Source organism: Serinus canaria, chromosome 5, assembly GCF_022539315.1.
Source record: "Serinus canaria isolate serCan28SL12 chromosome 5, serCan2020, whole genome shotgun sequence".
NCBI classification, from domain to species: domain Eukaryota; kingdom Metazoa; phylum Chordata; class Aves; order Passeriformes; family Fringillidae; genus Serinus; species Serinus canaria.
Window position 1 is genome coordinate 35,931,350 of NC_066319.1, and position 18,032 is coordinate 35,949,381.

General features: G+C 39.2%; 1 protein-coding gene across 1 annotated transcript in view; it reads left to right on the forward strand.

Moving 5' to 3' along the window:
* Window positions 1–18,032, forward strand: part of AKAP6 (A-kinase anchoring protein 6) — a 211,338-nt gene that overhangs the window by 46,535 nt on the left and 146,771 nt on the right. The window contains exon 4 of the mRNA XM_050975869.1: window positions 12,060–12,182. Coding sequence (XP_050831826.1) covers window positions 12,060–12,182 — 123 coding nt within the window. The remainder of the gene's footprint in view (window positions 1–12,059; window positions 12,183–18,032) is intronic.

Sequence of the window (18,032 nt, forward strand, 5' to 3'; positions counted from 1 at the left end):
AGCAGAGGTCAATATATTTAGCACTTGCCCACAAGCAAACGCATCTGTTCTATTTTAGTAGAAAGTGATTTTTTCCTTCTTTTTCGAAAACTTTTCAGACGTGGTGATATATTGCCCTCTTGAGGGAAAAACTGCTTACTGCACTTATTTTACAGCTCTTTGATTTCCTTTTCAAACGAATGAGCCCCACACAACTTTACAAACGTGGTTGTTAGAAACTCGGAGAATAAATAAATCATAAGCTAAAAAATTTCCTCCTTGTTAATATAATTTTTTTCTCTAGTGTAGTCTCCAAGAAACTTTTTGCTATGTATTTTATCCCAACAAATTTAATGTTGAAATAGAGAACTAGAGTAATATTATCTAAATAAACAATGTTTGCCCTGGCTTTGCAACCATCAGGTCAAGAATATAGTGTATTTCTTTCTTTATCTGTCACTTAATGTCTTACTTACTAAAAATTTTATGTAAAAATAATGAACATAACTTTTATTCAAAAGTCACTGAAAATCCCATGGAATTAATTTTGTGCTATGGTGTAAGGGTATAAAATCTGACTACTTTCATTCTTCTAATGTGATATATTCTTTGTTTGTGAAAATGTAGCATTTTTGGGACTTCACAAAGCATGGTATAATTGACATAATTCCACTCAGACTTGAGGCTACAGGCGCAACATGGTGTGTGTATATCATGTGTACCTTTCAAGGAATTAAATGCTTGGGGAATGAGGTTAATTTCTAGCAACTGTGAGATCAAAGAGGAAAGAAATGTTGGGACCAGTTGTGGGGGTGCCACCATGGCTCAAATTGAGTGTCTCCAGTGCCCAACATGCACGTGCAAGGTAGCAGCTGACCATCAGCTGGAAATAGCAGCTGCACAAGGGCATTCCACCCCCAGTCCACTCTCTGAAGCCCAAACACTTGGTATGTAAACCAAGGAATGATGGCCATCCATAACTGCCTATTTTTCAGAGCAGAATACAGCTTTATATTAATCTACTACGTAAAGGATGTGATATGGATAAAGCTGTAAATGGAGATTAGTTTGTCTTTTGGATGCAGTTCATCTCATAATCAATACATACATTAGCTGTAAAAAAATCTGAAAATAAATTATGTTGTCAACACAACATTTAAAATAATTACATGAAGAGGAAGTGCAGCACTTCCAAGTACCCTTACCTCACTGTAAGTTGCTTCAACATCCATAGTTATATTGGCAGCACTTTTACACAAAGCATCAGGCCAAGTCCTAAATTTGCTGAAAATTAAGATCTTATTTAGAGACTTCCATTATCATTAGACTTTGATCTAGGTTTCTGAGTAACAAAAATTTCAAATTGAAAGAAAGGGAACAGTGCTTACCAGGAGACTTGGTTTTAGGTTTACCCGTAGAATAAATAATAAATGTGTATTTTCAAACAAGAGGTCCTGAACTAACTTCTATATTTTCTGTTCTAGTTGAGAGTGCACAAAAAACCCAGGGAATTTGGGACAGTGAAGTGGATGTGAATTTACTACAGTTTTGTGCTACTATCCTTTGTACAGTATATAATAGCTCATTTTGGTGTCTGGTATTTTTACCAAAGACAGGCCCCTCTCCTGTGCTGCTGTGCTCATGGTCCCTTCAGAATTCAGACACTCCTTCCAGCTGCTGCTGTTGCAGAGTTGAAGTCCACCTTTCTGGGAATTACTGGCATCATCTTTTGTGGCTCAGGCAGATTTATTTGCTGTTATCAACCTTTTCTTGATACATCCTTGGCTACAAATTTCTGGAGACATTCTCTCTCTCTAGTTTACTGAGTGAAACAAGAATATGTGACCTAAAAACATTCACATGTCTTAGCTGATCTCTGGATATGGCCATTGACTTAGACAGGATCACATAAAAAGTATCAGTGAAAAAGGCTTTAGTTTAGTATATTTGCTGCTGTGATACATAAGACAAAACTTATCCTGTATTAGATGCTTTGGGCATCTTTCTTTGTTTGCTAGATGCTACTTAGACCTCCTGAATTTTATGCAGAAAATAAATTACTCAGAAAAAAAAGTTGTTTTAAGAGCAGGGAGACATGACCAATAGAAGACATTTCTCTTTGTAAATAAATATATTTTCAGAAACTATATGTCAATCCTAGTAATATGATGTGCTTTGAAGACCAGACTTGTATGATACTTCAGAAATTTGTACATGACTCAGACCACTCAATATCATGACTTCTCACTGTTCCACTTTTAACTCTCAGAGCTTCTGCCTGCCTGTTTTATTGCCAAAGACCATCACACTTCCTTTTTTTTTTAAACTAACTATAAATAGCTATTTTTTATTTTCCTTGTATTTTTCTCCCTGCATAGACCCCATTTCCTTATAGTTTGTTCATTCTGTTTCTGTCTCATTTTCAGGGCTCTTGGTATCTTTCAACTCATGGGTTTCTCCTTTCTGCTGCTCATACTATTCACTCCATAGTTTCAATCTTGTTTCCTAAGGAACTTTTTTCCAGTGTACCCCAGCAATTTCACCCAGACTCAGAATGCTGAACGAGTTGAATGCTAGAAACATTTTAATATAGATCCACACTGTAGAGGGTTTCTGACAGAAGCCAGTGCTGATTAGAAGAGTGGAAAACTTTTGCTTCTTCAGCTGATACCTGTGTGCCTGTATAAGCCAGTGAAGATGAAGCTTGTCTGTGTACAGGGATGTGTTTTGGTCACGGTGCCTCCCCCTCTTCCCGATAGTTCAGCAGTGCTGGCAGGGGGCACGTGCTGCCTCCACCAGAGGGCTCATGCCCACTAGCCCACTTTGAAAAGAACTGGAATTCAAAGTAGAGGGCATGATAACTTAGGATGCAGACAAGCAAAATTATTGTCTGTCATCCAGAATGTGAATGCAGATGTAGGATTTCTCTGTACCATGAAGGAGGTGCTCATTAATTTACTCAGTCCCCAGGAGTGCTTTGAACCTCACATTGCTTTTGAGGTACAGCACCCATATTTTCTCAGCGTGACCTCAGTCCTTACCTGAATCAGTGCAGGAACTTTGGCTCTGTTTCTGTTAATGTTACATCTCAGGTGGGAAGCATGGCCATGTCAGCATGCAGAAGAGGCCCGCAGCCATTGCCATCAGAGCAGAGGGCATCTTTGGAGGTTTACAACCAGCCCATACTGCTCATACCAGAGGATTCTTTAAATGATGGAAGCATCAGGTGTTCCTGTCTTTCTGCTTCCTTCTTACTGCCAGTCCACCTTGCTCTTCAATCCATACAAAGCCACAATGACTCTGGCTTTTCCTATGCTGCTGTATTGCATTCCTATGCACAGCTCCCTTGCCTCATGGCTACATGCTTCTCCCCAGCACTGTCCTTCCAGCCCATGGATTTTGTTTCTGTGGTTCTGGGTGTTCACTGGTCCTTCAAAAGGCTGGGGGAAATGTTACTGATGGCGTTGGAATCTTCTCTGCTAATCTAAGAATTAGAACAGGGTTCTCTGGAAGCATTGGGTTAGTTTTCCCATATCTATCTTTGCTCCACTGTACTTTGCTCCACTCTACTTTGCTCTGCTGGTACTGAGAATCCCTTTTTTAGATCTTGCAAGTTTCCAACAGCAGTGAAGGCCTTGTGATAGTACTTTTAAAGAGAAAGTAGATCTTCACCTTGAGCCAAAGGTAAGACAATGCAAGGGGTAAAGAAAGAATTATGTTGGTAGCATCATAGAAAAGTTTAAGTATCTACAGAGGAACATTAAAGAGTGAATTGTAATATTCAGATTACAATAACCTGCTTTTTTGTCTAAAAGCAGAAACAAAGTCAGCAGTCCCACTGGGGCGGTGAACTTTCTATTGCACAATTGGATGCACCATTGTCAAATATAGCTGTTTATAGTGGATTAGAAAGTAACACTTAACACGTTTCTCTTCACTTTTCATGCTTTTCAAGCAAATCCTTCCTTTATAATTGTGGTTCTTTTACCAAAAGGCTTTAGGAAACTGAGAAATTAAACATCTTTTTTGCTATTCCTGCTATAGTCAGAATACAGTATGGAAAAATAGCTTGGACTCTAAACCCAGGAAAAATAATGAGCTATTGACTATCCTGTGGTAATGGAACAGAAAGTTCCATAACCATATAATTCATGGCCTATTCAATAGATGCCCATTAGAGAAAATGCATTTAATAATAATTTCTGTGTGTTGTAGGTGGGTACAAAGCCTAGAGATGGCACTCAGGAAAGATTTGTGTAATTGAACAATCTTTGAAATGCTTAACTAGACAATATATGGAAGTAGAAGTTGTCATGTCTTTACGTGTCCACTAGGAAAATTATTTGATCTTTACCAAGTTTGGAGGGAGCATTTAAGGCACACATTCGATAAACTGTGGTTATTGAGTAAATGTGGTGCTTCTTTAGGAGAAAGCCTCCAAGTTCTATTTCTGAATTGTTTGTGAATATATCCTGAACCTCATTTAATTATTTCCATCCTATGGATGTGTTTGGTCAGTTTTATGTTTCTGTGAGGTCACTGCCTGTCACAGCATCTTGACAATATCACACAAAGAATATTTTCCATTGTGGCATCTTGGTTCCTTTGGGATCCCTAACATCTGTATTGCTAATGGTTTTATTGTTGCCTCTGGCTCTACCTCCAATTAAATTGACCGTGGCAGTTTGTTGCAGCCTCATCCTCTTGAGTACCTGGATATCTCTGACTTACCTTTGCCTATGAAGAAAGCACACTTTTATCCTTTTGAAAATAAAGTCCATGGGCAGGAATGTGTTCCTCCTGAGACTAATATGCAAGTCCTTTTGTGGTTAGATAAAGGGTTTTCTTAATGTATTCTGTGATAGAAGTGCCCTAAGAGCCAGCCCATCCTTGTACACAGACACCTCTGTGAGCTCAGTCTTTTTGTAAATTGGGAACAAACTTTACAACACTGCTGGCTTGCAACAAAATTGGGCATTCATTTTTAAGCACACAGCCTCATAACCAATTCTTTTAAGAAGAGAACTCCCTTTGTGTAATAAAAGGGAAGGCAGAAAGAAAAAAGGTCTGGGGTAGTGATTTAACAAGCACTGTTGTCTGGTGCTTCCACGCTGAGGCTTGTGGAACAGAGTAGACCTTCCACCATCAGACTTAGCTGTCATGGCAGATAATTTTAGTATGTTTGCATTTTATGGTTTGGAGTGTTGCTTTTATTCTGATTTTAATCTTATTTTAGGTCCTTAGAAGGGCTTTTTACTTTTAGAAATGCAATAAGCAAAAGTGTCTTAAGTACAAGCCAGAATACATGTAAAATGAAAATGTAAGAGTAATAAATTGAGTGGTGTTAAAATTGCATAGCTTGAAATTACAGGCCAAAAAAATATTGAAATAAATTTGCTACCCATGACATGTAGGCACAATAAATCTGGGATTTTTTTCCTCAAAATGGAAACCCAAAATTGGATCTAGGATCAGTACTATAAAACTTTTCATAATGATGCTAGTTGGGTGTAGTTGCTTCCTCTGTTTTATGGCATAATTTTGGTGATATTAATTTTGGTATGTACACTTTCTTAAGTGTGTATATCCAAATTCCCCATCTAAAGGAATCCCATATGAAAAATCTACTAAAGGCATATAAAATACTGCTACTTTTAGTGTAAAAACAATAAAAAAAGGTTGCATGTTTCTACATTCTATTTTTTGTTAACCCTAAAAGTGCTTTTGGACTAAAGCTCTAAACTACAGAACTGGGCCTTGGTTTACTTCCATTCTAAATGTGGTCCAATAAAAGCTGGAGCTGTAAAGTGATAGCTGCAGCTGAGATAAAAACTGCCTCTTTTCCTATTCCATTCAATTAATGAAAGCTGAACTTCAAAGTCTAAATGAGATCATTTGAAGTGCTAAAATTATTGAACACCAGAACTGTTTACTTTCCTATGTGACTAAAAAAAAAAAAAAAAGGAGAGCTTGTAATGTAAAAGTAAAATTAAAGCACTGCCATGAAGTTAGGAAACTTTAAAATTTCTAGTGCAAGAAGTAGTGTTAACCTAGCTGAGAGGCATGTGTGCAAAGTTTTAAGTGACTCAATGGCCAACTTGGTTTTTTCATGACTGTGATGGTAAAGCTTTTCTGGGAGGTCTTAGTTGTGTGCTGCTAAGAAAATTGCAACCCAATGAAAAGATGTCTGAGCAACACCCCTGACAAGAGTGACAAGCATGAGAACATGCAAAGATATTGTCAGGAGCTGGAGCCTTTCTATAATCTCATAAGCACTTCAATAGTTACCACTAGCTTTCTAGTTGTTATCAGAAGTTTTTTGTTAGGTCAGCTCCTTGTTACTTTGCTGGCAGCCCATAATGTTTCTCCTGGGCTCTATTTTGTCCTTTTAAACCATGAGCATTGGCTGTCCCACCAACTCCAGAAGCATAGCTACGACCAGCAGATACCAAAGCTTATTTGATTGACTCACTTGGTGGCATTAACATCATTGCTGGTCTGTTATTGCAAACTAGGAAGTGGAAAGTTAATGGAAATATATTTCTGAAAGAGGATGGATGGTCTTTGGCCAGAGATGGGGTGAACTTCTGAAATTCAATGGGAAAGCATAGGAGGGGACTGTGGAAGTTGGAGAAATACAGGGAGTGAGGAAATCCTGGTCCATGCCAAGAGGCAGTAGTGGGGTGCAGGTAGTGAGCAGTGAGGTGTGCTGAACAGTCATCCTGACTAGGGAGGAATATCTAAACAGAATCCATCAAACAGGAGGAAGGGATGGAGTACTGTTTGGTTGCCAAAGGCTACCTACTTCTGTGTCCATTAAAAATATTCTACTCTTATGATGCACATTTGGGATAGAACACACACAGAGTCCTATTAAACGTAACAAATTGCATGTGAGACTTGTTCCACCTCTGGAGGCCTTGCCCCCATGCTCCAGGGTTTCCTCCACTGGTGGCACAGCACTGCAGCTGCTCTCCTGCTCTGTTATCCCACGTGCCAGACTTAACCAGGCTGCCTAAACCAAGATCCTTTGTGCAGCTGTACTGGGTATAGAGAGGCCTGCAGCCCTGTGCAGCAGGTGGGGCATCTGCATCTCCCATATGACCTTATGTTCAACAGAACAAGGGTAGGAGGCACATTTCCAGACACATCCTCCCTCAACCCAATATCTGTGCATGCCTTTGGCCTCTGAGCATGCCTTTGCATGACTCAGCAAATGAATTTTCATTCTTGTGATTCCAAAAATTTGAGTGTTCTGGTCATTAATAAGGAAGTGTCAAGATATTTTGTCAAATCCCATCAAATTTATATTTAATACTTCAGTTAATTAATTAATTCCTTAATTGTGCAGAACAATTGAATTAAGTATATTTTCATTTTATAAGATAATTAAGCAGACACACTGAGTTAAGCTTCCTCCCCCCTGCAATACTTAGAATTGTCTGTCTTTTTCATTCTTACCCATCCAGAGAAAATAGAATTAGACCACAAAAAACCCCAACTTTCTATGTGCTAAGTTTCAAATGAAGCCATTTTTGCTCTAGCTTTTTTTCAGGGGTGTGTGATCAGGACTTTCTTCTTCCCCCTTGGAGAATCTGTAAAATTGTCATGAAACAAAATGGAAAGCTGAAGGTTTTAAAGGTCAATGTATAAAAATTTCCCATGTGAGGCATGGCTTTATCATTATCTTCAAACTTTACTACAGAAGCAGCTACAAATCATCCAATAACAACCAGAAACATTTGTTACTCTACTAAGCAGTGTAGACTAAGAATAATTTTATGCTGCAGGAGCTCAAGTTTTTATGTCTAGCTTGCTAGCACAGTGCGAAACTATTATATTTGCAAAACTGAACCAGCTGCTCTAAAGGCAGAGACTGGATTATATTGGTGTGTCTTTTTTTCTGTTCGGTTCCCTTCTATTCTCTTTGAGGAATTGTGCAGTAATTTTTAGATTCAGTGTAGCCAGCTATGAGTTTTCAACTTCCAGTAAATTTTGATAGAAAATACAATGTTTTAATTTCCTGTTAATTTCTACCAAAGTTCAAGCTGGGTAGATTTGACAGTATTTTTATTCCTGTTTGATGTTGTGTAGATCAGACCCTTACACAGGAAAAATCAGCATACCTTTACTGAAGTTTTTACCTGTTGAAACTTCTTCCTTTTTCCCATCTTAAAAATTATGAAGAAAAATATCTAGAGAAAGAAAAACATCATCTCAATATTAAAAGGCAGAAAGGTAAGTGTCTAGAAAGGGACGTAAAGTGTTTTCATGAATGTCTTATTAAATGAAGAGAAAAAACAATTTCCTCTATTGGTTAAAGTTTGTCATCCTATGAATTTATTTATCTCACTGAATATTCCTGGACTAGGATTTAGAATTATCTATTTAGGTTGTCTATCCTTTATTTTAACATAATTTATCTTGTAATCTGTTTTCAAGAATATCTCTGTGAGAGAGTCACAATAGATTTTCTGTGTTGTAAGACAATGTTTTCCACATTATTTTTTAGAACTGGTTTTGTCTTCGCCTTTTATTTAAAACGTGTTCTGGGAAACATTTGAGATGGTAAGGAGAGGAACTGTTCGAATGCTGTTTGTGACCCTGACGACATGCACATTAATTGAACTCTAGTTACCTCGGCCACCTTGATTGCACAGAATTGGCTCTGTGGTGGTCAGTCTGCGGAGGGGCAGTGGCCTTTCAGTCAGGGATAAGTTATGTTTTCGGCTTCCACTCTGTTATGAGCCTTAAAGGGATTAAAGATCCGCATCTATACTTGTGACAGGGAGCACCGACACCGCTCCTTCTCTGAGCGTGGGAGAGCGGGCGGCGTTTGTTCCTGCCTTTGGCTGCCCAGGGCAGGGTCGTTCGTGCCAGGGCTCGGCCATAGCCGGCGGCGAGCGCTGGCCTCAGCCTCAGAGCCTGTGGGAAGGAGCAAGGGCCGCTCAGGGTCCGGCCGGCTCCGTGCCTGCCGAGCCGCTGCCTCGGGGATCCTGGCACGGGGCTCAGTGTCCGAGCCGGGGCTGCTCCTCCCTGCCAGAGGGAGCCGCGGCGCTGGCGGCTGGCTCATCAGGGCGGCTCCTTCCTTCCCCCCTGCCATCAGGCTGTTCCAATACGTAGGATGGAATCCTTGGCACGGCAGTGAAAAAGAGAACCCGGGGGCATTGTTTTGATCACTAATTCAGGGCGAATGAAGTGGGACCTGCATAGCTGAGATTTAATCTCACGTACAATTTGCGATACAAATAATTTTCTATTTCTCACGCTCTCTAGCAGCTGCAACCGGACCGTCTGTAATTTGTGCCGGGGTATGCACAGAGGGGTGTCCCTTCGTGGGCACGCTGGCGCTGCTGTCCCCGCCGCGCTGTCCCGGCGCCGGGAGGTGGCGCTGTGGGCCCAGGCACGGCGCGCGGGCGGGCGCGCGGCGCTCCCTCAGCCGGCGGCCCACGCCGCCCGTCCCGCCCTGCCCTTCCCGCGGCCCGCGCTCCGCCGCGCTCGGCTGCTACAGATGTGCGCTTGTGAATGGTTTCAATAAAATTTTATAGCCGTCATTTGAAAAATGGTAGGATTATTGTGATTTGTGCAGCCTGGCAGAAGACAGCCCGCCGGGGCTGGCCGCGGCCGCTGCTCCCCCTGCCGCGGGCTCCCCTCGGGCACAGTGTCCCCCGCCGCGGTCCCAACGTGCCAGGTGGCACTGGCGCTTCCAGCCTTTTTCTTTTTCTTTTTCTTTTTCTTTTTCTTTTTCTTTTTCTTTTTCTTTTTCTTTTTCTTTTTCTTTTTCTTTTTCTTTTTCTTTTTCTTTTTCTTTTTCTTTCCTCAGATAGCGTGTCTCATGGTGGTTTTGTAGCCGACTGTCTCTGGTTTTTCGTCCAGGCCTCCAGACGAGGCCCCCGTCATTCCCGGCTCCGCACTGGGGCCCGCAGCCCGCCTGGCCTGGGCGGTGTGGGGACACCCGAGGCTGCTGGAGCTGGATGCTTGCAAGAGTCTGAGCACCAGCGGGAAGTAGCAGACATTGCAACACAGGCAGGTTTTGTGAGAGGACAGAAGTAATTCCGTGGCTAATAGCTGCTTTTTATACTGCTGCAAGTTTTCAGTGTTTCCAAGCACCCTTTTGAAGGCATACAGACATTGAGTACTGCCAGCAGATGTTATACGTGTCTGTCTCTGTAAAATACATGACGCATGTACAAGAGAGAGCTTTTTTTTTTTTTTTTTTTTTTGCTTACCATATCACCTTGTCTCTCAAGGACAGCACATTGCTAAAATGCAGGCAGAGATTTATTGGAGGGACAAGAAGTACTTTACTCCTCCTGCTCTTCTCCTCCTCAGCTCACGTCTCCCACTCCTCTGCTAGTCTGGCATCTCATGCTCTACTGTGAGCTGTAGATTGGCATGAGGGAACCTAGCTCCTGTGGTATGATAGACTGCTGTTGGGAGACAGCAGATGTAGTTGCCTTCATCATTTGCCCCAGAATAAAGGCACGTTGTCTCAGTCACCATAGCCACTGGATTGCTTTCCCAGTCTTTCTTGCCTCTTTCTGGAATGTCCTGGAAAATAGCCTACCATGAAACCTGCACAATACCAGTTTTCTTCCTTATAGTGGTTTGATATACAGTGGATTCCATAAATAGAGACAGCAATAGTCTGCTTATCCTGAGGTCTTGTGTGGAGTCACATAAAAAAGTCCTCAGAGTGCTGAAGTGGATGCTATCATGCCTGCAATATGCACTGCAGCTTCCTGTCAGACTCTAGCTTTGGTTTAGAAGCACTGCTGTTTCACCTGGGTGCCAAGAGTTGGTTGCTGGACCCTGATTCTTGGCAGTGCTGGACCAAAATGGCTCTTCTGCATTGAATGTTGAAGGAAGTGTGATTCTGCTTGGTCTCGGTTATTACCTTTGCCCCTTTAAATAACATAGCTGTGCACCTACTGTTCAGTCTCAGACTCCTTCTTCTGCCTTGTTTAGAATTCCAGTTTCATGTGCAACTTTGGAAAAGAGGATTTGGGCTCCTGAGACACTTAGGAATGTTTAAAAGCAAACTAAAACTTAGTTTGCTTTTAGCCATCTGAGTGGACTAAAGCAGAAATCATTTAATAGAATGGGGAGACTGAGGTACTGAGTGTATATACTGTGTTGTTACCCAACTGGAAATTAAAATTCTCACTATGCTGGAAATTTGTAGCTAATGACTAATAATATAACCAGTATTAGACCTAACTTAATCTAGTCTTACAACACTTGTAATAGATGCACATTCCTCTTCAGAGTTAATTTTCAGGGTGCTTATAAACATCACGGTCAGTTTATTCCATTTACTCTCTTGCTTTGTGGTGGATAAGACTTCGGTAAAATTATCTGTGCTCAGTATGTGCTGATAGAATCATCCAATCATGTAAATTCAGGGGCACTATTTTTAATCAGACAATATAATTGGTACTAATCTTGAAATAAATGGTGCTCCTGAGAAGCAGGAGCTCCTGTCTTCTCCGGAGCACCATCTGTGTGGCTCAAATGCAATCAGCAATATTTATATTAAATGCTATATATTCTGCCTCATCTACTGTTTGATTTCCTCTCTCTGAGTCTCATGCTATGAACCAAAACAGGAATCACAACACCCAAGTTCTGACAAGTAATTTCTTCCCTCGGTGTGCTGTGTATACCTTGTTAATACAGCTTTGTTCAGTCCTTTTGTCAACATTCAGTGCTCATAGTACACCCAGTCTGCTCAGTGCAAGGTCTTAAGCTCAATTTTCATTATAAATTCTATGAAGCTTTTTATACATCTCCCTCATATTATCTCAAACTTTGCTGTTTTCTTTATTGCATTACAGTCATATGGATCTCTCATTGTCTTGTCCCAAAATAACACATTGGATTATTCCCAGAAACACTGTTCTGCTACTCAGTTACCAGAAGACCACTCTCTAATTGTTTTGTTTGTTTTTTTTAGGTTGTAAGAGGTAAAATTTACTCTTTTGGCTAAAAAAATATAATAAAATTGAGCATACATTTTTCACATTGCCATTTTACTAACCAGTGCTTTACTTGTTCTTTCTTTTTTCTCACATGGTAAGGGGTTTGTAAGCAAGCTGGATGAATTCATTCACTGGTTAAATGAAGCCATGGAAACAACAGAGAACTGGACTCCTCCTAAAGCAGAGACAGACAGCCTGAAACTGTACCTGGAGACACACTTGGTAGGACAAGATTATGCTATGATTGCTATCCGTAATTGAAGTGTTCTGCTGTGCTTTTTATTTGATTATTGCTTTTTAATTACTAGTGTGCATCTATATTTTAATGTAAGATTTGCAGCATTGCAGTTTGTTTTAATGAAAATGCCAACAAATTATTTTAATGAAGATACCAACAAATTATTTTCTGTACTTGAAATATGTATTGATAACTTTATAAAAATTAAACTGCTCTAGCTGGTAAAAAGAAAAAAAATGTACAGGAAATTAAACTAAGAAATTTCCTCTCTTTCTGCCAAAATCTTAGATTCTTACCAGTATGAAATGGAAGAAAATGTGGTGATAGCACTACTCTGAGCCAATGACCTAGACACCCCACTTATATGAAACAATACACTAGCTGAGGCCACATCTGATCATAAACCCCCAAAGCTCAGCCTCATTTCCAGTCTCTGATAATATTATGGTAGAACATATTTGACAGTCCCAGGAAGTCACATGATGCGTTACAGGAAAAAATGTCATCTTAATCCCTACCGTAATACTGGAGTCACCATTATTAAATTAATTAAGTATACATCAACTACATATACTGTTAAAACCAAGCTGAAAACTGTCTTTGGGGTTTCAGCTATGCAGAAAGCTCTTAAACATTTCTATTGTAGTAGTGCCTATGGGCAGTCACTGGATTAAGTGCCTGTCGTGGTAGTCTCTCCAGTGTGGTATGAAGACACTTCATTTTTCCTTATGTTGCAGATTTTGTTTTTTGTGGCAGTGTTCAGATTTTTGCCCTGCCTTCTGCACACACTCAGTCCCATGATTACCATTGTGTTTACAGGTGCTCTGAAGGCACAGAGCACGTCATGAAATGAGACCTCAGAAAAGGCATTGGTCACTTAAATTTGTTTTCTTTGTACTCTGCAACATGAAACTTCTGATGAGAAGCTTTTATGAGTAGAATCGCAATTTCTACTCTTGCCTGGATAAAAGGAAACATATTCCAGGTAACAGGGCAATCACCAGGCTGAGTAACTCTCACTCTCACATTCAGTTTCTTTTCCCCTTTCTTCCTTGGAGAGGAGCACAGTAGCTCATTTGCAGACAAATTACTTCAACTTTGCCATGTGGTTCTTGGGGAGGTGAGATCAAACCCATCTATATCAGAACTGGAATGCAGAATAGTAGCTCAGAGGCAACTCCATCATGGCTAGAGGTAGTCCCAAAAAATGGGGCACTTGTACTTTCCCCTGTCAGTAGTTAGGCTCCTAGGTGCCCTCTGTGTATCTGGGCTAAGAAAATCCTCATATGCTTTCAGGATCATTACGTTATGAAGCAAGATGGGAATTTTTTACTTCATTGCAGAAGTAAAATATCTAAAGAATGGTTCCTTTTCTATTTTATATTTGATAATGTTATAATTATTTAAGGGCATCTATATCCAGTGAAAAACTCACTGCATAACCTGAAAAACCATAACTGAGTTTTGTTTCTTGGATTTCAGAAAATGTATGCTATCATTCTAGTTTCTACACAGCAGAAAATACAGAGCATTTTGTAGCCTGGAAGATAGTTATTTATATTAACTAGATTGTCAGCCTTTCAGTGGCTTTTATCTGTCAGACATCCTAATCTGTGTTTAAACAGAAGTATATGAACTTCAGTTCATGTTAAGCTCACTGTTGAAATTTTCCTTAGTTGAGCATTGTAAGGCCGTGGTGATCATGGCTTGTGTGAGGGACTTATACTTCTCATTTTCTTCTTTTGCCAGTCAGGTTATCCATGTCAGACTCACCTAAGATATGCTGAAGTAAAGGATTTGGAACTTTACATGATTAGGTCCCAGATTTATGGGTTTATAGTACAGACACTGGTAGTAAGCTAGATGGGAAAACAAAGAAAATGTCTTGGTTGTTTCCTGTATAGTGCATCTACACCAGTATATCTCATAGCTGTTTCCTCACTGGTGCAGGGTTTCTCATCACAGAACGGATAAAAACTTGATGTAGTTGATTTTATTGGTAGGGACATATCCTTAGCCTTTGGCACAAGTTACCAATTTAATGAAATGTGATACTGTTTTCTTTGAAATATATTTGTTGTGATGACAAAATTAGTGCCATAAAGAGAGAATATTTTGCATTTATGAATGAAATATCTTCTGTCAAAATTTAAGAAAAGAAAATAACAGGAACAAGAAAACACAAAAATGCGCTTGTTCCCTTTGTCATTGGTTGGGAAAAGTTCTGCAGAGGACACAAGGAGAAGGTTGTGAACATCTTCCAAATTTTCCAGTATGTAAAATTATAGGCTGTCACTTTAGGATTTCAATGTAAACTGTTGAAAAAGATTTGAATTTTAAAATCTCTCCCCACTCAGCCTTGCTTTTCTTCATCTTTGACATTTCAAGAAATGGTGTGGCACAGACACATAAATAGAGTGTGTTTAAAAAAAAGGCATCACAAGAAACCTATAGCATCAACTTATGAAAATCTTTCCATAAAGTAATGCTCATGTGAGGCGTCAAATCTCTTGAACAGGATGGCAGTTCAAGTGTGTGCATGACATCAGCTTAAACTGGTACAATTCCTCAAACAATTGTTCTTGTTAATTCTTATACCTGGCCGGGCAATACTGTCCACAAGGATGTTAATCAATACTTTGAAACACATGAATAGTGTTTGTCTATTGCTCTTGGCTCAGCAAGAGCTGCATGCAGAAGAATCTTTGTGTGTCTGAAGGTTCTGCCTGGACAGCTCCTGAAACAGTGAAGCACACTGTGATGAAGGTGGAAGGTAGCCTCTCCTCAATTTGGTCTTTTTTTTCCAATTATCTCATCTGCACAGAGACTAGCTGGGGAGTTCCTGGGCCACCAAGGGAATTCACAACTAAATGCACTGTGTGTGCATGCAGGCACAGGCCTGATACCAAATACACCACAATTATAACTAGTAATTGTAAGATCTATTGGAATTTCATTCTTAAAATCACAGTTACAACTTACACTCCATAGATTTTGCCACGATGAGAAATCATACATTTTGCTAAAGAGTATGATTTTTTTCTTCAGACTGAAAGGTATTCTGCATCTTGAATGTGTGCTGGAATAGACAATTTTCAGCTTGGAGAACAGTTTTCTTGCAAATTTTAAAACCTAGCTCCCTGAAGTTGTGCAGAACAAAAGTTGCTATATGCTTCATTTTAGATAACACCAAAGCACAAATCTATAAATTGAAGTGCTCTCAGAGATCCCTGAAATAGTGACTGAAATTATTCTTTCAATTTTACAGGTCTTCACAACTCAGTAATGTTGGTTAAACTGATTTGGGAGCTGTGTGCTTCCCATTCATATGGAAGAGCTGACATGGAGCAGCCACCCCTTGAACATCTGGCACTCTGCAGGCAGCCACCCAAGCCAGCAGATGTTGAAAACATTAATATGTTTTCATAAAACAGGCGTGTTTTTCAGTAGAAATCTACTTTTCCACAAAGGTCTTAGTCAGTCCTACTAGAGAGAAAATGAAGCAGGTTTTAAATTTTTGAACAATTAGGTTAAAATCAGTTCCTAATGAAAAGATAGCTTCATTTGACTCACCAAAAAGGAACTTCTGAAAATGGTTCCTGATTCACTTCATCTTTTGTATCTCTCCTTTTCTGTTATGCTGATTCTTGCCCATTGATGCCCTGATCAAAATCAACTGCTAGCACACTCTCTGCTTAGACTTGGTGGTATGCAAATCAGTTTTCATTAAAAACAGTATCCTGAAGGCAGCTTAAGAGCTAAAAGCATCTGTCTAGGTGGTAGTGCTGTGCTTGTGAAACCAAGCAGACTTTCTAACCAGTTTGACAAAGAAGAATACACCTTGTATCTCCTGACCATTTTAGTTGGCTGAAAAAGACATTTAACTTTATCCATGGCCTGATAAGATATATTGTTTTAGCACGGTAAAGAAGTGAGCTTGCTGCTATGAAGAACCGCTGAGGAAAAGATTTAGACAAAAGGTACTCTATATATTTGCTGAGGCCTGGAACTTCTATTGTTTTAACTTTTTCCTTTGCTATTAACACAGTACTTTGTGTTTTTGTTACTGCACAACTCTTGCTTTTGCTCTGTAGTGTGGTGTGCTCTTAGGTCATTGTACTAAGCCATTTCTGTGTCTGGAATCATACCTAGGGCTAGGGAACGCAAGATATTTAAATGGGATCCTGCAAATGAAAAATAGAGTATCTTATACTTATTTAGGTGTAACTTTTTAAATACTTCTTGCATTATTAGTTGATGTTGGCAAACAATATTTTTTTCAGTAGAGATAGAACTAATTAAGGTAAAGTCTTGTTAGAAATTTGGAATTAGTAGTCAAGCATTTTTCTCTATTTTCCTCCAGTAAGACTGTTCTTGGTTCTTGGATATTTTAGGCAAAAATATGTGTTCTGTTTAGCTGAAACTAGAATAGCAAATATTGTTCTGTAAAACCACAGGTGGTGAGGATTGCAGTACAAAATGTGGTTTGGGTATACTAGTATACCCAATAACTACTATATGTAGTTATTGCAGTACAAAGTGTGGTTTGGGTATACTAACTGGTAATATCCATGAATAGTAATTTCTTAGTTTTCTTTTCAGATCCCTGTCAGTAATATTTACTCTGTTCTAGTCACAAGCTTTGTGCCACATTAAAATCCTTTTTAGCCCAGAATCAGTTCATTATATCAACCTTCTTAGTCACCATATTTACTTTACTGGTTAGAGTCTTAAAAAATATCATAGTGCAAGCATCATTAGTATTTCAAAGCAAATTAGACAAGTTGATTCACACTAGCATTTCCTTTCCTTCTGTACGTAGAGATATCATCTCCATTCAGAACCAAATTCTTCTTAAGATACAGGGGGCTTGAGTTTTATTATCCAAAGATAAATGAAATAAGAATTTTTCTGTCTCTGTTATAAATGTTTCTGGCCACATCATGGCTCAGCAATTTCCGAGCTGAAAATAGTAAATGCCTTCATACAGAAAATAGATTGTATTTTCACATTTAAGAAATTGTGTTGGTGAAGTAATGATGCCTCAGTGATATTTCATGATACCTGATTGTCTGTTTGTAACAAGACTGCTATGTCTGAAAAAAAAGATCATTCTCATCTCCCTGGAAAATCTCATTTTCTGAAAAATGTCAGTTTAGAGAAGTATTAAATATCTATTCTTATTGAAAATAAGGTTAAATACACATGCCTTGGGCTAATCTACCAACTGTCTTTGTAGTAGCAGTGGTAATGGTAATTTTATTAAAGGTATTAAAGCTTCTGAAATGGCTAAGTTATGTATTGTACTTTTGCTATATGGGAATTTCCAATGTGCACTGCAGCTAATTTAGATAATTTCCTCAAAATATAGAATACTTTCTTCAGGATCAAGGCACTAAAGAGTGTGCACCATGTGTGGCCTAAAATTTTGTTTCTCTAAGGATTTGGATTTGAATTTGTTCAGCCTACTATTATTTTTAATTTTTAAATTTTATGGTTTTTTTAATCTTGAAAGGTGTTTTGAGTGTGTGTGGCTTCCTGAATGTCTGTCCTTTTCCACTGGAAGCAGTCTGCAGAACATACTCATAAGAGATATAGACTAAACTCAGCAGATTTCATAGGCTAATAAAATGATTTAATAGGAAGTAAGACAGCAAACTTAAACAAATAGAATACAAGTATATTGTCAGTTTTGACTATTATTCAGCTTTCAAAATCTGTAAACCAAATAACCTCTATGTAAACTTTTCTGTTTCTTGAGTTAAAGCATAGGAAATGTTGCTGTCATTCCAATACATTTGGCTTTACCTGTATTATAGTCTGAACCCAGAGAA